The sequence below is a fragment of the Ostrinia nubilalis genome, chromosome 22 (genome assembly GCF_963855985.1).
Source record: "Ostrinia nubilalis chromosome 22, ilOstNubi1.1, whole genome shotgun sequence".
Taxonomy (NCBI): Eukaryota; Metazoa; Arthropoda; class Insecta; order Lepidoptera; family Crambidae; genus Ostrinia; species Ostrinia nubilalis.
The window spans coordinates 4,954,458-4,979,077 of NC_087109.1; the positions used below are offsets into that span (position 1 = coordinate 4,954,458).

Below are 24,620 nucleotides of genomic sequence, written 5' to 3' on the forward strand. Positions count from 1 at the left end.
GACAATATACGGTAAGATTAATAAAATTGTGTATTGACAATGACACAGGCAGGATATAATCACATCTAATGTGCGAACGCCCTAATCTTCACTTTGCGTCAAGCATCCGAGGTCACTCCGTCTCGGTCGCTTGCGGTCGCCCGCAGCAGATGGCAGCACACGCGGTGACGTCATTTTTATGTTTATGGAGTTTTTCATTTTGTTAACCGTTTACGGTTCTGGGCCAAGTACAAACGACCTTTTTAGGGTTCCGTAGTCCTGACAAGGAACCCTTATAGTTTCGATATGTGGAAACTATTGGCACTAGGGAGCTGTAATTTTGTCGAGGTGTTACTTTGCATTCTTGCCATATTTACAGAGGTAACTATATTACTGATACTGAACACAAATCCGTAAAAAAATAATGCCCGAAAATTTTGTTTTTTAATCTTGAGTATTTTATTTTACCTTTAACTACTGACGTGGGGGCCTCTCAGGCCTTGCAAAAGTCAAATTGTTGAATTTCTCCTCTCCTACGTGCACGACACACCCGAATCTTTTAGTACCTTCGAGTTTCATTGCGCCGAGGCTGTCAACAACGGTGCACGTGATTGCACGCGCAATTTCAGTAGGTAAATTAATTTTAAAGTTTCTTGTGGGCCTCTCAGGCCCCCACCTCAGTATTGGCGTAACTTTTTTTGTTTATAGTTTTCATTTAGTTGTCGTCTTTTCTTGAAATAATTTGAATAAATCTATAATATGAAGCCCACAGTACGTCGTCCGAGAGAAAGCGGTATTTCGGAAGTAAAAATAACCAGCATTTAACGAAAAATAGAAGAACAGTAGTTTTGGCACGTATGCTAGAAAATGATAAGCCTGTACCTGTCTATCAAGATTTAAACGATGAAACAACATGAATACATGTATTTTGAAGATTCAAATGAAATCTACATTTTAAAAACATGTATGGCTTCCTTCTCTGAGCAAAGCAAGTTTATCCAGACTGTGTTTAATTCACACTATTTTATGTGTGTAATTTTTTTCCCCCTATTTCATATTAGGATTACTGATTTATCATTAGCTAAAAAGACTATTGAAAATTAAGATTCTAAGTTGATTTGTTGAATTTATGAATATTTTTCATGATAACTTTGTGAATCATGATTTCATGAGATTTTTGCCAAAAATGCTACATGTTTTCTAAATATTGAAATAATACGTACTTATTAACAAATAATTTACATAAAATCGTTTTATTGTATTTAAACATAACCACTATTAATAATTATTAAACATAAAACCCTAAAAAGATTTTATATTTTTAAATATAAGCACACATATGTGCGGGCCTCTCAGGCCCCCACGTCAGTGTTTACGTGAAATTAAATCCACCTCAGTAGCTAAAGGTTTATCGACAATCTGACCTCTCATCTTGCGGATCTACAGGGTTGTCAGGTCCTAAAACACAAAAGCCGGACTCTGTGCTTCATTTGGCCGGACATTTTACCCTAAAAGCCGGACATGTCACATGCAATTAATGTCATTAATTGTCGTTTATTATCGAAAAAGCAATATAGAGGTTTTAATTAAATGTCATACGATTAATGTAAATAAAACATAATTCTTAAACACATTTCTTTTATTTTCCACTTTTGGGTACCATAGTCAACAAGGAACCCTTACCTCCATATTTCTATTATACCTACTATGCAACGTAAGATCGACTTTCGATATTTTAATCATTCGATATTTTGATCGTTCGATCATTTGTAAATTCGATATTCTGAACGTTCGATATTTTGAGCATTCGATATTTTGATCGTTCGATATTCTGATCGTTCGATGAAACGTGTTCGATATTTTGATTTTCGATCATTTGTAATTCGATATGGTGTAGGTAACCCCTGGCAACCCTATGCGGACGCCATGTCTTTGTGGAGCATTTGCTCCACGCCACAGACAGGGGTATACGGCTACGTAAAAACCTTTGTTTATATAAACTCAATTAGTATCTTCGGTTCTATCAGTCAGTATCAGTATTAGTTTCTTGACCTAATTCTTTAGTTTTTCCAACAGAAATGTTATAATAAAGCTGATATACTGCACCAAAGACCCCAACACACATTTTAACAGATTTGATACAAAAAACCAACCCTCTTCATACTTTATTCAACAAAACATGTTTGAAACTTTCATAGAAAAACTCAGTACCCTGAGAACCATCAAAACTGAGCTCGACAACACTCGACAAACAAATGTATGGAGTTTGAATGAGAGATAAACAAAAAAGGGTATGTTTTTTTGCTTACAAACCGGTAGTTACAAGCTAAGTTACAAGACATGGATTTCTGCATGTTTAGAACTGATAATCTAAAAACAAAAGTTACATTTTCAAAACTACATAGATTTACCTAGGTTTAATCTGAACATAGCATCTTGCAAGGTTTCTAAGAAAATTCATGAGATATGCTAACAAAAACCAAAAACAGACAAAAAACAAAAATGGCCAAAATGAGTCAAGATAGTATGGATAACGCCTCCCGACGGCTTCCGACTATTTTTCACACACACATTATTAATGTCTCTGGAAATTTTATTTTATTAAAAAGGGATGTTAGAAGTATATTGTTGGAACATTTTGAAAGATTAATTATTAGTATTGGATTTTGTTTTCATGAGACAATATTAATTTATCTGAATCGATCATTTGAAAATATCTACTTTAACCAAGGCGGAGCAGAGAGGAGCGGAGCGGAGAGGGAAAATATTTTGAATGCGATTGCTGACATGAAAATTCGCACATTTTTGCATATTTGCAAAAGTAGATATTAAAACTTCTTAGCGACTAGTCGCTTCTGAAACTTCAGATTCAGGTGATCCGTCTGCTCGTTTGCCTCCTATCACATAAAAAATAATAAAAAATAAAATAAAATAAAAACTGCCTAAGGCGGGAATCGAACCCATGACCTCTACGGGCTTTTTATTTTTTTATTTTTTCAAGTTATATGTATAGTAGGTTAATAAAAACAAATCCATTAATTTATTATGTATTTTATTTATTGAAAGAAATAGTAACATCACAGACAAGAAATATAATGTAATAATTAAAACATAAAAAAATTCTTCTTTTAAATTGTTATCAGCTTTTACCTAAGTTTTTAATGTTGTTTATTCAACATCTTAAACAAAATTAAAAAATAAAGAAATGCTGTAGTCTTCTAGAACAAACTATAAATAATATTTTTTACAATATTCATAGATAATTATGATTTTATAACAATTACAGTTAACACTTTATACTTGACAAACAAAATAAAATATTCTCCTTAGATATTGTACCAGAAAATCAATGCTCAAACAAACAAAATAAAATATTCTCCTTAGATATTGTACCAAAAAATCAATGCTCAAACAAACAAAATAAAACATTCTCCTTAGAGATTGCACCAAAAAAGCAATGCTTAAACAAACAAAAAAAAAATATCAATACGCAACACAATTAACTTAAGATAAGAGGGTTTGACTTCCAGTTTGTACCGACTTCAAAAAAAAAAAAAAGAAAAACAAATGTGCACTAAAAACAAAAAAAAAACGTGCACTAAAAACCAAAAAAACAATTCAATTTTTTAATAAACATGTGCACAGGGTAATACAAGGTATCTTGAAAATTACATCTTAGATCTCCAAGTAAACAAATGTAAACGAATGGTAAAAGTAAATAAGGCACGCAATAATAATAAGGCCGCATTAGGCAGTTCGATTTTTTCAAGTTATTAATAATTTTCAATGTAAATAAAATTTGTAAATTTGTAAGGAACCAAGGTAGGACCATCGAACAAAAAGAAATCAAATCTGATCACCAATCTTGACCCGTGTACAAAAAAATCAGTACATACACCAATCGGTGTACATACATACAAAAAACAGTACATAATATTGAAGTCGGGTACAAAAAAAAAAAAGACAACGCGATCTGCAATCCTTAAAACAAAAAAGAAAAAAACGCGATATTCTCCTATTTATAATTATAATAAATATAAGATAATAAATAAATAAGGTAAAATATACATTACATACATAAATAAATACTATACATAAATAAATAAATATAGGGATCAAAATGTAGCCATCAAAAACAAAGCAGCTACGATATATGGACAATTATTATACCTACAACAAAAAGCTGTTACGATGGTTACTAAACATACGCACACAAATACCATCAAAAAAAAAGTGTTACTGTGTAGTGTTTCTGAACAGTTTTGTGTGGTAAGGCTCAAAGCATGAAAAAACGCAAAGCGCTTTTTCGCACCCGTTGCAGTACGATGTGACGCGCTTGCCACACTCCGCGCAGTTCCGCCGGTGGCTGGAGGTCTCCAACGCAGTGTACTGCTTCAGGTAGTGCTTGAAGCCTTGTGTGTTTCTGACTGTTTCAGTGTGGTGTGTAATAGTGGGCGTAGGCCTGGGTTGTGGAGAGTGCCGTGACAACAACTCCTTCACCAAAGTCTTGCGAAAACTTCGGTGAGTAGTTGATTGCTGGGATTTGTATAGTATGTAGGCATTTAATGTGCTCACATTCAGCAACCGCCGGAACAATTTCTTGTACCACACGGAAGTACGCTTCCTTTCAAGGGGATACATCGCCAGCATTTTATCTTTACGATCAACGCCCCCCATACACAGATTATAATCTGCGATGACGGTCGGTTTCAGGGTGGCGCCACACTTCACGGTAGCTAACCCATGGTATGTCGAGGTAAGAGCCACACTGTTCTTATCTCGCCATACAATGAGATCAACGTCCCCTGAGGTACAGCCACACACATGACCGACAGCCCTGTTGCCCTTTGAAAGGTGCATCAGTTCCGTGGGAACGAACGGGCGGTTCGTGCGTAGCGTCCCCACGCAGTCGAACCCACGGCACTTTAACTCCCGGGATAGTGCAGGAGAATTATAATAATTATCCATCCATACCGTATGGCCTCTGTGCTCGAGACCCTTCAGTAGCCTCAAGACTATTGAGGGTATGATCCCAGAGACTGGGGACGCTTGAGCATTTAAGGCTACTTCGTGACCCGAATAGACCTCAAAACGCCACAAGTATCCGGTCTTTGACTCACACAGCTCAAAACTCTTGATTCCGACTGCTGCTGCTTTATTTTCAATAAATTGGTTGATGGCCAACCACCCCTTCCACATCGTCAGACTCTCATCAAGTACCACATTTCGATCCAATGTATACAAATGGGAGAATTTAATATTTAAATGGTCAACGATAGGCTGAATTTTAAACAATTTAGCTTGAGCTCTCGTTAGCTCACCAGGATTGCAAAACGCGTTGTCTTGGAAGTGGAGACACCTACTCAACAACAAGAAGCGATCACAACTCATCGCTGTCGGGAACTCAGGAGTACAGAAAATGTCACGAGAACAATTCCAGTACTCCTCAATACGCGATTTCACCACAATCCCCATTACTAGGGTTATGGCGAAATACACGTACAGTTCGTCGACAGTCGTGTCCACCCACTTTGTTATCCTACTGCTAGGACACATAGTGTTGGACTGAATCATAATTGCCGCTAGCTGTTGGGCGTACAGGTTTGTCTCTACAACAATGTGCTCCATAATTTGCTGATCCCAAATGGCTACAAAAGCGTCATATGGGGTGGCATACGGAGTAGTGGGTCCACAATTAATTTCGGAGAACGTTTCCCTCCTCAACTCAGGTGCGATTTGAGGTTGAGTGAAAGCTCTCCACTGGAAGTCAAACTTATCCAAATTGAACGACGCCGACGGCACCTCCGGCTCCGGAACTGCGGGCTCCGGGACCGCTGGCTGCAAGACCGGGACCGCTGGCAACATCTGAACTGTGGGCGAAGGCGGCTCGACGGAGGGGGTGAAGTGCGTAGGAGGCCATGAAAAATCAAGGGCCGCTGGTGCGGCCCCCTCTTCCCCACGGAACTCATCCTCGAGGAACGCTCGTACCGTGCGCGGAATTGGCATCGGCAGAGCGTCCCCGTCCTCCTCCTCCGAAGAATCTTCCTCACTTCCTAATAAAATTAAAAAACGAAATTAGCTATACTCAGATGCAGGGTTCGAAAATATCCTTATGATATATATCCGATATATATCGGATATATATCTGATATTATGATATATATCCGATATATATCGGATATATATCATAAATATCGGATATATATCGGATATTTTCGAACCTAGGGTTCGAAAATATTCTTATGATATATATCAGATATATATCTGATAAATATCATAAATATCGGATATTTATGATATATATCCGATATATATCGGATATATATCATAAATATCGGATATTTTCGAACCCTGCTCAGATGGAAGGTGGCGAGCTGTTAGATTTGGTGAAAACTGTATAATTAACTTACCATAGAACAGATGTTCCATTATTTCGTGGTCGTTCGGACGTTCCAACAAACTACGCCTCGTATCGCCTCGTGGCGTCAACGGCCCACTCCCCGCAGCACGTGGAGTGGACACGCCGCTACCACCGCATTCCAAATATCTGTATTAAAGAAATTATAGATTTTATTACCACAGACAAATAAAAAAAATAAGTGTGGTTTTTTAAAAAAAAAAAACTATACTTACAGTGCCGGTGACGACGCCTCCAGCTCTTCCAGTCCGGGTGCGGGGTCTGGTGGTGGCAGTGATGATGGCACATCAGTTGGAATGTCACTGAAATTGAATATTGTATAAGAACAGAAAATAAACCTTATGTTGTCCTATATTCAAAGTTTTAAAAGTATGTAATAATAATATTTAATAACTTACATTGGAACCGACGGCGGCCCAGCATCGTCAGCAGTGCTCAACGCTCCCGTATGCTCTCGAATGTTGGTACTAAAACATAAATTAAATACGTTAAGTCAATACTAAAATGAATACATAATGATAAAAAAAGGGTTTCATTTAAATACATACACTGTTGCCGAGCGCAAAATTCTTGATCTCTTGGGAGCGTGGAGCGGCCGCTCCAGGCCACTGCCTTGCGGCACTTCGCTGACGTCCAGGCTGCTCATCCTAAAAAAAAATAACATTCGCATCAACTATTTGTTAACTATATGAGTATGACAATATTAAACAAAAATGCCGATAAATTAAAACTATTCTAAAATAATAATAACAATGACTTTAGTAAAATCATTCACTTGGCTTGGAATAATAATAAATTAATCATTACATTGTACATTTTTTTAATTAAGACCATTTAAGTGAATCAAGACTATAATAAAAACACTTTATTGTGCACCACACACACAAAACAAAGTAAAAGGCGATAATTACGGTTCCAAGACTGATGGCCGTCCTGCGTCACCACTACCACCACCTCGTGCGCCTCGTGCGTTTTCGCCACCACGCGTGCGACCTCCTCTCATTTCACTATAATAACATGCAAAAAAAAAAAACAAATGAGCAAAGCAAACTCAAAAACACAAAATGTAAGTAAAAAGAAATTGGCATGAAAAAAAATTTATGGATGCAGACAAAAACTAAAAAAAAAAAAAGTTTGTGTGCCTCATCATGAAAGTTCCAGTACATTGAAATAAAAAATACCAATGACAGTTAAAATATTTTTTTTTAAATTCATTATTAATGTTAATAAAAATAAAAAGTCGACGTAAATACAAAAAAAATACAAAGTCAATTTAATTTAAAGTCATAATAATATTAAAAAAGCCGAACAACGGCTTAATCCATATTAGTCAACCGTCACCAGACAAACTTCAAACTAATGTCAAACCGCGTCTGTGAGCATGTAGCATTTGATCCACGAAATATTTCTCACGTCTTACATCTTAATATGCCTCATGCTTACACTTTATCTTAAATGATAAATACTGCAACTAATAAAAAAAACATTTAGAGATTGGTGGTGATTTAGATCACTAAAAAGTCACTGAATCGGAACAGAAGTCGTTCATACCTAAAGTCTGTTCGCCGAGAGTCTTGCAATAGCGACTGTCGCTTAATTATCGCATTCTGTATGGCGGGCGTCGTTTGTCACAACGCGCACTGAGTACCATGGTACGAGCCACGCAGCTGTCGTCAAGCGCCCCGGCCGGCGGGCCGCAATGTGTGAAACGCAATGTGTGAAACGGAATAGATTTATTTTACATAAGACCGAAATGAATGGTATGACAGTGGGTAGGGCTTTGCCCAACATTGGGATACACTATAAGCCACTTGATAATAATGAAATACTTTTTATCCAACACATGGACGCCACGTGTTTGATCCGTATCCCCACGTATGCCCTAACCGGAATAATTCCCGTAAATTTAAAAGAGGTAATAATGATAATCTACCAACTTTATCATTATATCGACAAAAATAATTAGCGGGCCGCAATTTATAATGAGTTTAGAACCTCTGATATTTCATTTTTTTATCAACTCTCGGCGAACAGACTTTAGGGTACTTTTGCATTAATCACAGCTTTTTTCAATAAAAATTGCTAACAAACCTCACAAAGTAGATAAATAATTTAAGGTTACTTACCGTTCCATGATTTAACACAAATTTATAATATTTTAACACTGCCAACGTTATTATTATTATTTTGAATGGCTTCAATACTGCCAACGTTGTGTAGTCACGGCGGAAAGGAGGCAAATGGCGGAATGAAAATAATAGAGTAACATTGATGACAGATAACTTTTTACTTTCCTGCGAGGCAGTGACCAAGGCGTTGTTTATTATACAGCCCGGTTCGATACGAACGTATTGTAGTAAGCTTAATGCAATCTTAAAAAAAAAATGAGCGAGCTGTGCCGCGAAATTTGAACCCATGTTTTTATGGAGCATTTATGCTCCAGCCCACAGACGCTGCCATTTTGACATTGGAGCATATGCTCCACGCCACAGACATCTTTTTAAATACTGGTGTGATTTAAATGAATTTGGTATCAATTTAAAGTTAAAAGTTTACCCTCTTACTAATAAAAAGTTACACAGTTGTTGATCACTGTTTTAAAATGACATTTCCATACTAAACGTCACTTTAAAACACTGATCAACAAGCGTGTATGTTTTATTAGTAAGGGGGCTAGTCTTTAAAATGGTGCCACTTTTTTGTTACTAGCAAATTCATTAGTAATCAAGAGAAATTTAGTTTGTCACAGATCGTCATAAATTAGTCTGGGTTATAAACAATAATACTGTAAAGTTTCATCAAAATCTGTTCAGCAGTTTTTGCGTGAAAGAGTAACAAACATCCAAACATCCAAACTTTCGCATTTATAATATTAGTAAGATTTGATAACAAAATTAAACACACGATGTTAACTTCATAATTAAATTAACCTGCACAATCTACATATACCTACCTACTTCTATACTAATATTATAAATGCGAAAGTAACTCTGTCTGTCTGTTGTATTGCTTTCACGCCTAAACCACAGAACCGATTTTTAAAGGATGATGGGCATATTGGGCGTTAAACCAACAGAAACAAAAAGTATACTAAATTAAAGCTTAATACTAGTACTTCATTTCATAGTATGACAACAATCCTGAAATACGCGGGGATACGGAGATAGAGGTCGTTGAATATGCAGTTTCCATAGTATTTCACATTACCCTAATGGTAATAAAAATAGTATTAGGTCAATTAGATTGCTTTTATCGATCATATTGAGAGTATTGTATCATATCTTACTATCGATGCTATCGATTTAGTAAGTATGTATACCGAATAAATCATAATCGATTATTCGATTACAATAATCGATTATATTGCTGAAAATAAGGAATTTTGAATTAACAATCAAATGATAGTAATGATGGTAATGAATAAAATCGATTAATCGAATTGTTAATCGATAAATCGTTATTTGGCAATATCGATTAATAAATCGATCCGTGATCGATTATGCGACAACACTACAACTTAACTGGTAGAAATCCCATTGAAACATGATTGTGTTCATGTCATTTCTCTAAATGGTACCTAGGTATGGTCCTACGCTCAGATCATAGAAAGAGAATAGATATGAAGTCGCGCGTAACTACAACGAGAACCAGTGTCCCCACATTTCCCCCACCACAGCTCCCACACACACATTCAACTGTGTAAAAACAAAGCGACTGAGAGTCTACGACAACATGTGCAACCGGCTTAAAAGTGCTGTGATTGGCCAGAAGGCGTGCCTTATGGCCAATCAATGGCCGCGTGACGTGACGCACACTTTGAAAAAAGCAATTAGAGAGAAGAAAGATAAAATGGTTTCGATAAGATATCGATACTTTAAATCCTGGGGGCAAGGCTCGAAATTGGTTTAAAAAATGCTTGTATGAAAACCTTTTTATTATTATACGTTATTATTATGTTCTTTAACGATTTTTGCATAAAGGAGTCAGTTCCATTTTGTATGGACGAAAAACTCAGAATCAATTATTGGGACTAAATGAAGTTACCTTAAATTAATTTACCCCAACCAAAGCTCAATGTCGTTATCGATGGAGTATAGAAGTTATAGACTGACAAAGTTTGTATGAAAAGTCATGGGTTAAGTAGGTACTTGCGATTTTTACCAGTATTTACAATATTGGTAATATATTATTATTTACTTTAATAATAATAACAGGATCACTGTAATTATTATTAACTACTATCGCGCATTAACTTTTTAATTATGGCGAAATTCGTACCGCCTATGTTTATCAAAAATAATGCCTATATTAGGCTTTCAACTAGCTCTTATAGTAATTACATAGTTGACAGTTACTAATCCCTTCTACTATTGTTATTGTTTTTGTAAAATCTTAAAAATCGCAAGCAACTCATGATGTTTTCATTCAAAATTAGAAAATAGAAAATAATAATTTACTTCTATTTATCGATAATAGGAAACCGTATTAGAACACGAGCCCTGCACTATGTTACGACCGGCACATGCGGCCGTACTGTGTATTTTCACGCGTCAGTGGATATCGGAAGAAATAAAATACATTGCGCAGTAGTTACGCATGACATAAAGTGGTTGCTAACTAAATCGTCAATGTACAACGTGTTTGAATTTTTATCACCACTAATTTCGATATCGCAGTAAATGTCACGGCACTGAATCCGTTCGTAAAAATGTTTAGTTTTTTTTATTTATAAGCAAAATACCAATGGATTTGCAATACTTACATGTGGTAAATGACTTCATTGTTCCTGTAGTTCTTCGTTTCACTTATGTTATTGCACGTTACGACGCATTATCCAACAATATCGGAGAACATTTCCTCAGTACGACTGAATCGCGACTAACCTGGCGTCGCGGGCGATGTTCGTTTCTGGGCATATCGCGGAGACACGCGCCACGCCCCCGTTTCACATCTATTCCCTTCTATGATCTGAGGTCCTACGCTTATAATGTAGAACATGGTTTAAATATACCATTTGTTGGCCCCACTCCTGAACTGTTGGACATAATAATAATGGATAAATAACTTAATGTATTTAAAATGTAAGTAGATAAGTATATTAATTAATAATATTTTTTGTTTGCGCAATAAAGCCTATTACTATTACACATTATGTCAATTTCCAAGCAAACCCGGGAGTTTTTGGTAGTTATTTATATGAAAATATGTTTCTGATATTAAGTCCTAACAAGTATAGTAGTTACATTTCTGTTGGTTTTACGCCCAGATTCCATAGAAAAGTGCCCATCATCCTTTGGCATAGAGATAGTTTGAGGCCCGGGAAAGGACAGAGAATAGTTTTTATCCCGGTTTTATCGCGGTAAACAGGGACGCGCGTGATAAAGTTTTTCTGTGACAGGCAAAATTCCACGCGGGCGAAGCCGCGGGCGGAAAGCTAGTGACTTATAAAAATAAAACATAAGAAAAATGCATACAAGAATGGAATCTCTTTGAAAACTAGTTGACATGCAACGAACCACCCCGGTCTTTAGTATGCATAGAACCCAAGTAGCAACAGATTATCTTCATAAGGCATTGAAGATATCTTGAAGACTAGTAGCCTAATTCCAGCCGTTGTCTTGGCCAAGACAATAGTCGCACTCAAGAAATCTTGAAGTTATGCCCCAAGACAATGGTAAGCAAAAAAGGGCACAATCCTTTGGAAATCACTGAGACAGAGTTAAGACAACGCTTAAGGCAGACTTAAACCCTAATTAAGAGTGTAGTTTTAAGAATTTCTAAACAAGTACTATAATATAACTTGTAGTGTGACTGTAGACAAGGAAATAGAGTTGAAGATATCTTGAATACTTATTTAAGAGTAATAATTATTTTTACAGCTAAGGTTTATTTAACTTCATGAAGAACTGTGTAAGACATTTTTTATTAAAGAGGAACTTTAATTTAGTAAACATTGTGATCTTTAACACTAAATCAACTTTAGATAAAGGTTAATGAAAATGGCGATTAAATTATTTTAATAACTAATTTATATTATGTCTAGAATAGACCGTGAATGTCATTTTTGCATAGGAAATATAAAACGCATTGTGGTTTCTCGTGTCAAATCAATGGATAATGTTATAAAACAGGAGGGCCTTGAAAAAGACCTCATAAGATAAATAAAATATTACGAAATTGTATTGTATAAAGAAAACTTTGAGGTTATAAAATAATATTTTATTTTATGCAAACGTTCTTAGACATTTATGCAACTAGAAAAAGTGTAACAAAGACGTACTTCAATTTAAATGTCCTCTTGATATAATATTATAGGTTAATTTCAGATTTATTTTTTGTTACACATAGCTCATAATGGCGGTAATTCTAATTCGTCTTAATGTAGCAAGAGTATAGAAGATTTTGAATTTGTAAGTTTAGTTTAGAAAGAGTTGAGTCAAGTTATACTTTACATAGTATTAGTTTAGAAACATTAGATTTAACTTACACTTAAAATTCACTTGATGAAGTATTACTTAAGTGCATATGGTATCAAGTAGATCTTTAATTTTATTTAGTTAAAACTAGATAGTTTTCATTCTGTCTTAGTCTTGCTAAATTATTGGTGCTGCTATACATTAAAGAACAATTCATTTACTAACTAATTTATTAATTACATGATTTCTCCCTCGGATTGTCCGTGTGGAAGTCGAAAATGGTTCTAATAGGATTTTAATTGGTTTTTACGTTTTAGGTTTTGTTATAACATACACCCGCATAATTATTTCGTAAAGTATTCTTTGAACTCTATAATTGCAACACTCAGAGATAAGCAATTTTTATTGAATATCGGATATTATGATTTTTGCCGTATTTGTTATGAAAAGTTTTTATTTAATTGTTTTTATGGAATTTTTAACAATTTGTAATTTTGTTAAATTTAATCACACAGTGTTTCTAATTTATTAAATGAGAAGATTGAGAAGCGTAAATAAGTGTGGATTACAATTATTATAAACATTTTTCGGTAGTTATTATGTTAAGATTTATTAAAGGTCACAGGCCTACTGTCACCTAGTTAGTTAAATTGTATAATATCATGTTGTACCCAACTTTACCATAAAATTTCGAAAATAATTCAGGCAATACTTAATTAGTAAATCATATTTTGAGTTTATTTATAATAGTTAGCATAATTTAGTTTGCGGGCGACCGCACGCATTTTGTATCAATAATTAATACGCACGCAGGTGCTCGTGCATTACCTTGAATTAATAGGCGTGATCCTGTTTTATCGAAATCGTCCCGTTAAGTGTATTTTTTCTCAAAATGTACTAATTCTAGTAAAAAAGTAATTAACTTAATCTTCAGAAAACTATTTCTAAGACAATGGTCTTTAAAAAGTCCTAAGTAAATCTACGAATACTTTATTTACTTTGCAACACTTAAATAATACTTTATCTATACTATTTAGTATTAAGTGAGCTTACAAAAAAACTTAATTTAGTAAAATAAGATTTTTTTAACTTAAGCTTAGAATAACTTAAGACCAAATTATCTAAAGAATACTTAACTTGGTTTTGGGTATTCTTAATTTGCTTAAGTAGCGCTCGATGAAGAATATAAAGTCTTAAAGAAAAAAATCTCTATTGTAAGTTAATTTGGTTTTAGCTTAAGTGTAAATTTAGATACAGTTAAGATAAGTAAGATTTTGCCATTAATACCAATTGCTACTTGGGAAGCAAGCATGAAAATTCTGTTATGTAATATTCAACTCAGAAGCTAAGGAAAATGCAAAAGATGTAATGTAGGTAAGTGAAATTATTCAATAATAGTCCCATATTTTTCCAAACTAGTGGGACGTCCACCCACAAGGTGGACCGACGACATCATAAAGGTAGCAGGAAGGCGCTAGACGCAGGCCGCTACCAACTGGGCAGCATGGAAAGCATTGGGGGCTTGGGGGAGGCCTATGTTCAGCAGTGGACATACCAAGGCTGAGATCATGATGATAATGATGATGATGAAACTTAAAAACACTGGCCAAATGCGAGCCGGACTCATCCACTGTTGTGAAACTAATTTTAATTGTAATTTTAATATTCTAAAGAATTTAAACGCACGCTTTAGTAATTCCAATGGTCAATCCAAGTTATTCCAACTTATGTATGCGAGTCATTTCTACTAGTATTTGAGTATGTAATCTGTAAGTCTAGATATTAGCACGTCACTACCTTGTTTAATATGCCACGCAATTTTGTATACCCATTCTTATAAGATACACTATACAAGAATGCATGGTAAATTCAGTGAACTGCTCCTGAATCGAATGTACCTACTACTGCTATTTCTATTTATTTATATTAACCGGCAGACAGTGGTGACTGAGTTTGTTGCGGCGCTTCTTCTCAGCACTTGCCAAATGTTGGTCTCGAAGCGCTGGTAGGGTAAAAAGATTATGAGACATGTAGAGGCTCCTTAAGAGCAAAATGACGATTTGTAAGAACTATTTATTAGTCTAAACAAATAAAGAAATTTTGACTTTGACTTTGACTTTATTCAGCTATTCGTGCACACGACATAGCATTAATTTATCAATAAGTAGTAATAGATTACCTACTTACTACTTCATATCGCAATAACACTGCAGGTAATTATTAATTTCTTTCTTGTCTATTCCTTCTTATTAACTTTGGCATTGGGTTTTAAATAACTTTAATGAAGCCTTTCACTGTCAATATGTATGATACCTTCGTGCAATAACTGTCAACTGTTCAATAAGAAACACAATAGTTCGAAACCTTTAGTCCCTATCAATTGACAAAGGTTTGTTCCGCCACTTCTTTTCAGCAGCAGCCCATAGGTATTGTGGTATTATGTTTTTCCGTAGTGGTGGTAGGGCAAGCTATTTGAGACGTGTTTAAGCCAGAGTCTACCAGAGTAAATACAAATGAGTAGGTCATCTTCATAGAAACGCACCGAGCGTGGTTTGTATCGGTCATTCTCACGATTAGGCGTTCTCAGCCTAATTACCATATCATTTTTGAAATTTGGCTTAATTGACTTAAACGCATTTAAATATGAAACACATGAAAAGTACGAATTTAACAATCGTTAAGGCGTCAAATTATTCCAAGCGGTTTTCGCGTAAATGAGACCCAAAAATTTTATGGTCACGGTAATTAGATAAGGCTAATACTTAATCTAACGGTAATTAGAAAAAATATGTAAAATAGTAAGAAAACAATATCTTGCATCGATAAATTTGTATATAAATATATAGCGACATAAAAAACGCTGTAGGTAAACTTAATAACCCTTTGAAAAAAGAAAAACACTCATTTCTATTACTTATTGTATCAAGATATTTTCAGTATACTGCAATAATCGAGGCTATAACAGGAACACTTAGTTTCGGCCAGAAGGGGCTACGTGTCACATTTCATCAGAATCTTAATCATCATTTATTTGATTTCAATGTGGTACAAACGATTTAACGTACAGATAATGGATCAGTAGATCTCACAAATTTGATTTTTCGGATAAGCATATTATTATATCGAAAAATTTATTAAAGATTTAAGTGATTTTTCCTCTTTTTAATCGTTCTGCGATCAGCCATCAGCCAGATTAAATTGAATTTGTAATAATGACAGTTCCAGCTCAGCATATCCCATGATTTGTCACCTCGATTCTTTTACAATAAGTTTTCAGATTGATGCTATTCGCTTTCTCCTGAGCCTAAATACAGAATTCTTAGAATTTAGAAGGGATGCAGCAAATAGATTGCATGAAGGTCTAGTCTTTGGTTGTAAGCTTTACAGGATTTTCCACACCCTCTTTGATGTTTGGTATCACTTCAGTGGACTTTGTAAACCAAGGTGCACAGCTCAAGATTTTTAAAACTTTATTTTGAAAACGTTAAAATATTTCTACATTTGAGAGGCTAAGTCGATGCCATGTCTACATGGGTTTTATGTCTTCTTCTGTCCAGTACCCATTGCATATCACGAAGTTTTTTCTATGCATAACAAAGCAGGTAGGATGCAGTTTAGGATGGTACAAAGTGCCTATACACTCTTGCCTTGAAAAGTCCCATTGTCTGTTGATTGGTTCTCTTTTGTTTTTAATGTGATCACGCCAGGTAAGTGTTACTGTTGGAAAATCTCATCTTCTTATAAATGGGAAAATCTCATCTTCTTAGGGCAAAGGTATTATGGATAGATGTTAATGGTTATATTAGAATTAATTAATGATTTAAGATGTTAATAAATATCAACTATACTAATAGTAAAAATAAATATCTGGTACGAGACATGTTTCATGCAGGGGTGACATCTCCTGGCCATCAGAAAGCCCCGATTTCACTCCAGGTAAACTTAGGGGTTAAAATATACTCTTAAATCCAACAACCATGCAGCAACTGAAGCTGAACATTCGTCATGAAATCGAATCTATTTCGAGGTTACTCTAACGAAAGTTTTTTAAAATTTTGATGGTCAGATTGGAAGAAAAGTCCGTACAGTTGTTATGCGAAAGTCTAGGTATATTTCATATTTTATCATCATACTTATTCAATCGTGAGTGCAATTTGTAGGTAATAATTTCATACAACGGTGATTATAAATATACGGTAATTAGTACATGGAAATTATAAAACGTTGGTTTTTCTTCAAAATTTCCAAAATCTTCAGCGTATGCAAATACTGTCTTACTACAACGTATGAAGGCCAAAGTACTGAATCTATTTAAATTAACAACGTGGATCTACCTTCAAAAATCGAGTATAAAAATAAGGACATGGTAAATAGAAAAATTGAAAACCAAAGATATGGTAATTATACTCTTACGCAATTCATCGAAGGTACGCCAACGCAATAGATGTCTACCTGCTAACAGGTCTTAGAACTAACTAAGGGCTCGCGCCGCGCGCGTAAATGATGTGTCAAATATTATTATTTAGGCTTGTGTGCCCAAAAACAGAAAACGTCACGGGAATTAGGACTTTCGCTCGGACAAGCAGTTTTTTAATTCTAATTATTTACAGAATGGTTCTATTAAATAGATATTTTGCTATGCGCAAGACAATCTTTTGTACTCTTTAAAATGTTGAATGGAGTAAACCAAATCTATACGACATAAAAATTACAGCCAAGTTTTAACATTAAGTCGGTGTGCGGACGCGTAACGGTAATTAGAGAACAGAGGTTCATGAAATTAATTAAGTCACAAATACTTAAAATAGAGGCCTATGATTTAATGCACAACTGGATGGGGTTGTTAAGTAACATATAAAAATACTTGCATGTCTCTAATTTGTCATTTTTAACGATTTAACAGCCCGGACACGCAAAAACTAGCTCACCTGAGAATGGCCGATATGTGAGCGCGCCAATACGTATGCGGTGCGCACGCACACACTGATAAAATTTAGCGTGGATTAGCGGGGTGTTGCGCATATTTACGCTGTTTAAGCGCGCCCTGGAAAGGACCTAAGTACAGAATAAAAAACTTTGACTTTGAAAATAAGATTAATTTAAGAGATACTTAGTCCAACCCAACATAAGATTTGGTTTTATTCCCAGATGACACAATCGAGGGCACATCAGACTATATTTTTGTTGCAATATCGTACCTATTACAACTGCATTACATTCCACACTTGAAGAGCATTGAAATCTAACGATACCTTGAAACTGAAGCTCTTTTATTCATGTCGGTATACAATTTACTGCTCATCCCGTAAAGGGATCGCATCGTAACTGTATCAACTCGAGGCGGTCAGTAGGGTAATTCAAGTGCATTATACTGCAACGTAACGTGTCTTGCCTCGCGGTTGACAGCGCACGAAAGGCGATGACAGCTCGCGAAATGCGATACGGTGTTTATTTATTTATTTATTTATTTTAGGAATTACAAACAAATGTGTTACAAAAATTAACTTATCTACTAGACTTATGTATTATTTATGTGATAACACATCCCACTTGTGTTAATTCCTTTCCAAGTCGATAAGTCTGCTATGACCTTAATAGTGACTATAGATGGGATTTTTTACCCGACTGCGCCAGAAGGAGGGTTATTTTCCAACAAGTCACACTGTGCGTGTTAGTGTGACTGGTTGGGAACAAGCGCTATTAAGCAACTCCTTAATAGAACAAAATGTTTTCCAAGAAAAATCCAGATATTTACATGAAAAACACGTATATTTATGAAGAAGAGAAATGGCCGGTCATTCAATAAATAACGTGGCCAATGAAGCGTTCGGCTAGGGAGGGGAGTGACGCGTCACTTAGTATCACTGTGAAATACTAGGTCACGATAACTAGGCACATTAGTTATGTGCCTATACAGATTAAGACCCAGTTTCATGACCTTTTTAATCATCATCATCATTTCGGCCACAGTACGTACACTGCTGAACATAGGCCTCACACAATGATACGCTTGCGTTTCTACATGGCCTCCATTCCAGAACCTACTGTCCTATCGGCCCTCAATGAGTGCTATGTGCCCTGCCCATTGCCACTTTATCTTGCTAATCCGTCGGGCTATATCAGAGACTGCTGCCAGCTGGCCAATCTGAAAATCTTATAGGAAGGCTTATGTTAAAAAATTGACGTCCTGTGGCTGAAATAATGATCATGATGAAATTAGGTCTGAATTAAAGTTTTGTTCACTTTCTTGATACATCATCATCATAACTTTAGTTAATTTCGACTACACTGCAAGAACATGACTCAAATTCATTAAAACCTGTACCAGCATTCGGCCTACATACACTCCTTACGCTGTTGGCCAGATGGGTTGAGAAGAACCTCAGATCATAGAAGGGAAGAACCTTTCATAGTTAATGCTTAAGTAGGTTATTAAGAAGTTAAAATAAATATTTGGGTGTCTTTCAGCACAATCCGTTCACTGGTTTGAGCAGCGTGTTTCAGTAACAGTCGCTTTTCATATTTCTTTATTTTATTTACCTACAATAAGTAACCCTACCTTTTTCGGCTGTCATATGTTTAGATCCTTACAAAATCTGTAGTGATGCGGAGAACAAAATAGACACAGACGCATAGAAGAACATAGAACCAAACACTGAGATGTTTTACCAAACAGTGCAATACAAGAAAGAATTGGCCGTATGGATATTTATCCAAAGCCGTAAAACTTCTATGAAAAAAAAAGAGTACATTCTGACAAAGAGGGAATGTAAATAAAGTAGGAAAACGGATACAAAGAAAACGAATATCGATTCGACGTTTTAAGGCCAAAGTTCAACAACAAAATTAAAACAGTCACAGTCTTGTCTCGCCTTCTATAGGTAGTTCTTTTTTCACAAAAAATGCTTTTCACTGCTGCCGCCATCTTGACGGCGCCTGTTACATCATTATAATGTTTTTAAATAAAATCGATAACTAAAATACTTTATTTTATAGTAAAGTTTATTAGGTACATAATCCGACCGAAGATGATTGATTTTGGAGTCAATAAAAATCTAAACAATATAACAAACAAATGAAACAAAGCCAGCTTTCATGCTAATTTTAGTTTTTTCCATGAACCAGTTCAAGGAATTTTTTTATTCGTACAAAGAGTCTATTATACAAAGCGTAGGGTGGTACACAAAAGAGCTGTTATTTATTACTAGCTCCTCGATATCGCAGTCTGGCAGTGTTTCCCACTTGTTGGCTGGACAACAATTTATTCCGCTCCTGCCACTGACGGACGGTAACAATATTGGACGTAGTGTTGTGGAAATATCGATTCCATTAATCGATTATGTTCACCGTAATTTGATATAGATTGTGTGATTCTGAGAACTGGTATAATTGATACTATCAAAGCACTCGTAGTGAAATAAAATATAGGTATATACTGTGCCTAGTCAGCTTGGGTAGTATAGACCAAATTCGACATTTATTTTGCCTCTGCTAAATTAGAGAGGGTCATCTTCCTGCAGCGGAGACTAAATGACTTGATGATGGTGATGATTCTATGAAAAATAAAATAATTCAGTCAGAGTTACCAAAAAGATGTAGTTATTACGAGCATAAAAGGTAGTTAACAAAATTCACACTGTTGTTCAAGTGAAAATCAATAGAATTTTCTTCCGGAAAATTGACGATATTTCCGATCCAAATATTCAAGAATAGAGAATTTTTATCTGAAATAACTGTTTTTAGTTTCTGCGAACCTGTCTTTTGCGAGTCAAGTAGCGTGAAAAGGTACGGCTAGCATTTTGGGAAATTCGAGAATATAGCGAGTGTTTCTAGTAATTGGTGAATGTGTAGTAGGTACCATTGTTTCATTTTATTCTTGGCATTTCATCGTAACATAAAATATTAAAAGAAATAGTAGTGGAGAACACTCCAACCCTGAAAATAATTTAATAATAGATAGGTATGCCTCCTAAATAAAAAAAAATATCAAAAAATTTGATTTATTGCTTAACGGTGGCAGTATTCTAATATCTACTATCGATAGAAACATGATGAATAAACATCACTAATTAAATGAAAAGCCTGTGTTTTTCAGGCTTGCTTTTACGGGGCGCTTGCTAGGGTTAATAAATATGTAGTTATTTTGGAGCTAGGTACCTACTATAATATACAATTCATAATTAATTTATTTTACTTCTATGTTTACTAAGATGTAAGTTTAAAGTTTTAACAAGTATGGAAGTGCGCACACTACACCCATATATTGTATCGGCCAAATTCTCATAAAAAAAATATTAGAAGCCGACCAAACTATTGGCCGGCCATAAGTAGTCTGCGTGGACTTCAAGGTTCCGTTTCTCCTTGTGTATTACGGAACCCTGGAAAGTTTTCGGAGATCCTCTATCATTAATAAGCTTAGCTTTTTCGCAATTCTCTTATTCGCATAGTCACCCACATTAATTTGGTTGTCAGATGCAGACCATTTCAGTAGCTACAATGAACTTATCCATTTATTCTTAAACAAAGGCTTTCAAATGCGTTCTAAAGAGCTCTTTGTGTGTATAGCTATTTATTTGGAGTAAATAAAATGCATAATACGAGTAAAGTTACTGTCAAAGCTTCCTAAAGAAAGACAACAGCTGGAAGGTATGGAAAAGTTACGCTACACTTTTATGATAGCTGTATGACAGAACTATATTATATCCTTTCCACTGACGATATAATTTATCTATTTAAGTAGGTACTAGTACTTATTCCGTGGCATACGAGACGACATAGCCCGCAGAATAACCAAACTTAAGTGGCAGTAGGCGGGGTATACAGGGTGGAATTTTGTAATGCCACCTGGAGGGAAGGTACTCTTAATATTGTAGATAGAAATTTTTTCTCAAAGAAAACATTCCTTTATTTTTTAAAAGAAATAGAACTGCATTCAAAGATTTCCAAAAATTTGCTTGCCACATCCGGGAATCGAACTAACTAAAATCTGTTAAAAATTACACCCTGTATAAAAATACAAATATCGAAATAATAAAAATTATATCGATCGTTAGGGTTAACCTTTAACTACCGACCTATACGTCTCTCAGACGTAATAAATTTTCATTTTGAAATATTTCCAAAATCACGCCACCTTTGGCGTCGCCTCTCCTGCTACCTTCCTCCCTCCGCGTCGCAAGCCAACAGTCGACTTCGCGTCCGCGGCATGTTCATATGTCTCCGTATCGAAGCGATCGACGTCTCACAGACGTAGCTACGGTGTTTATGTAACAAAATTTCGTACGCATAAACAAGGGCGAGATCAGTCGTGGCCGGTTTTTATCCTCGCTAGTACGTGAATTAGTCCTCCCAGAAATGAAACTACGCGTTTACAATGATAGAATCCTATCGAGCGAGTAGGACCGCCGATATGCCCGAGCCTCTACCACCAAAAAATTATCCAAATCCAGATCCAGGTGTTAGAAAGACGTGTGCAATCTGTCCCGTTCGGTTGAAAAGGCGAACGAGTACTGTTGCTGCAAATTTAAGAAACCAATATACCTTACTTGCTGCGTACAAATATGCAGTGACTGCAAACGTACGTAGTGAATATACCAAATATTCAAGTGCTGTCATTTTTTTTATATTATAACTAAGAAGTAAGATTTATGTTTTATTTTGATAATTGTTTACAGAAGATAACATATTTTAAGTTCATTCGTTGTTTAATATTTAATTTTAGAGAAAAACAAGACTAAAGTAAGTCCTTAAAATTAAGTGCCAAATAAACGTGACCTCTCGAATAAATGTTAATTTTACCTGAAAAATAACGTGTATATTTTTGAAATCCTGTAGTTTACTTAACTCAAATAACAATCTTTTTAATGCATAAAATAGAAAAATGTAGCATTGTGCTATTCTTTGTCGCTATACTACGAACAGCTGAGTCGCCATAGATAATTTGCTTTTGAATGATTAATGAACATAGAAAATTTGTTTTCTCCAGTCCATACTTAATTGCTACTAATTTCAATCTTGTGTTCTGCACCGGAAGAATAATTATCAACTTTAGTTCACCGGAATAAAGTCGAAAGTAGTTTGAAATGGATTTGTTTTGGTGAAGAATAATTTATGCCCGTCATTAGTGCTCATTAGCATGATAAGTATTTTAGATACCAAAATAGTTTTTTTAGAATAACTAAAATATCGATATTGTGCATGAAAATATAATTTTGTTGGGCAATTTTAAAATCAATCTTATCCTTGCAGTTCTATGTATTGATGTGGAATTTAAGTTCGCAATTTTTATGGTATCGCAAATTTCGATAGTTATTTCATCGACAACTACTAAACTTAGGCTGGGTTGCACCATCTTACTTTAACTTTGTCAAACTTCAAAAATAAGTCAAACTCCATACAATTAACACCGGTTATCGACATAGTTACGGTCAAAGTTAGGTGATGCAACTCAGCCTTAATGTAGGCACTGTTTTAAAGATTGTTACTCGTAGGTATAAATGCGAAAATGCTCATCAAATTAATATTTGTCTCTTGCGTGATTCGAACCCATGACCGTGCTCGTATTTCCAGACTGAACAACTAGGCCTATCTTTTTAACTTGACTGTATGTATTTTAATACCAAGAAAAATGGATTTTACGGTCCTTGTTAAAAAATCCTCTAACGAAATGAACCGCAACTTTTCGTAAAGCTTTAGCTCGGTTTCTATCGAATTTCTATTGCTTTATAGGTATTACAGCCTGGAACTTATCACATAAGGCAAAGGAATCTAAAAAAATATGGGACAATATTATTTGATCCTCTAAAAACTAATTGATCTTTTTTGTATGTGCACTTTTAAAATTATATGATGTGTTTTATTATATTTTATCTTTATATTAATTATTGGGTCTATATTAGTTGATCTACGGATAAATTATGAATGATCTTCATTTAAGGTAACATAATATTTATGTTTAACATACTCTTTTAATATTTAGTAAACAAAAATAATATTTGATCCTCTTTTTTAGTTATTGATCTTTAATTTTGTTAATTTGATGATTTTTATATCAAGTTTGCCTTTTAATATTGATCACCTAATAAATACATTTCGATCTAAGTATAACTTAACTTTAAAATATATTTGATCTAACTAAAAATATTATTGGTTAATATTTTTAATTAAAAAATATCTTTTAATTTACTCGATACTTTGTGGTTGAGTGACAATCGTCCGTCATTAATCGTTTACTGAGTTGGCCAAGGGCTTAGCGGCCAATAAGCAAGCAGAATGGTACATTGCCATGTTTGTTTAAATTACAAGCTTTGCTTAGTTTGGGACTAGAGGCGCTATGTAAAATAATTTTATACTTCTGGCATCCCTGAACCCTACATCATAATTTTTACCTCTTTATTTTTTTTTCAAATCGCATGGTTGATTTTCTCTTAGTATACCGATCTCAAACGTGATCAGTGACCATAGAGTCATCTGTCAACGGGTCAATTAGACCCGATAAAAGCACTAAACGATATTTTTTTACTTTTAGTGCGACATCAGGTCGTAAGGAAGTTTTTTTTTCCAAATATTTACTGTGTTTGACGAAACAATTGCAAAACAATATTTATCTTTCGTACTACTGAAAAGACCTAATATATCCATCCCGCACCAACGCATCCAGCACCTAAGGTCAATTCGACCCGATAACGCAGTGTGAACGTGTTAAGTTTGCTTTTTTAATAAAAAATAAATCTTTGAACATCAAGTGCCTTTAAATAGTTTCCATCCTTTGACTACAATTTAATAAAAATAAGTACCATAACATAATT

The 24,620-nt window shown here is 35.0% G+C and overlaps 2 protein-coding genes across 2 annotated transcripts in view; one reads left to right on the forward strand and one right to left on the reverse strand.

Annotated features, from left to right (window-relative positions):
* Window positions 1-24,620, forward strand: part of LOC135083032 (inactive dipeptidyl peptidase 10) — a 255,916-nt gene that overhangs the window by 163,600 nt on the left and 67,696 nt on the right. The window lies entirely within an intron of this gene.
* On the reverse strand, window positions 3,040-8,617 carry LOC135082958 (piggyBac transposable element-derived protein 4-like). Its single transcript, XM_063977726.1, has 7 exons — window positions 8,524-8,617; window positions 7,309-7,404; window positions 6,946-7,044; window positions 6,796-6,864; window positions 6,613-6,699; window positions 6,390-6,526; window positions 3,040-6,032 (listed from the first exon to the last, which is right to left on the reverse strand). Exons 1-7 carry the CDS (start codon window positions 8,529-8,531, stop codon window positions 4,216-4,218), a joined length of 2,313 nt encoding a protein of 770 aa, XP_063833796.1. The 5' UTR covers window positions 8,532-8,617; the 3' UTR covers window positions 3,040-4,215.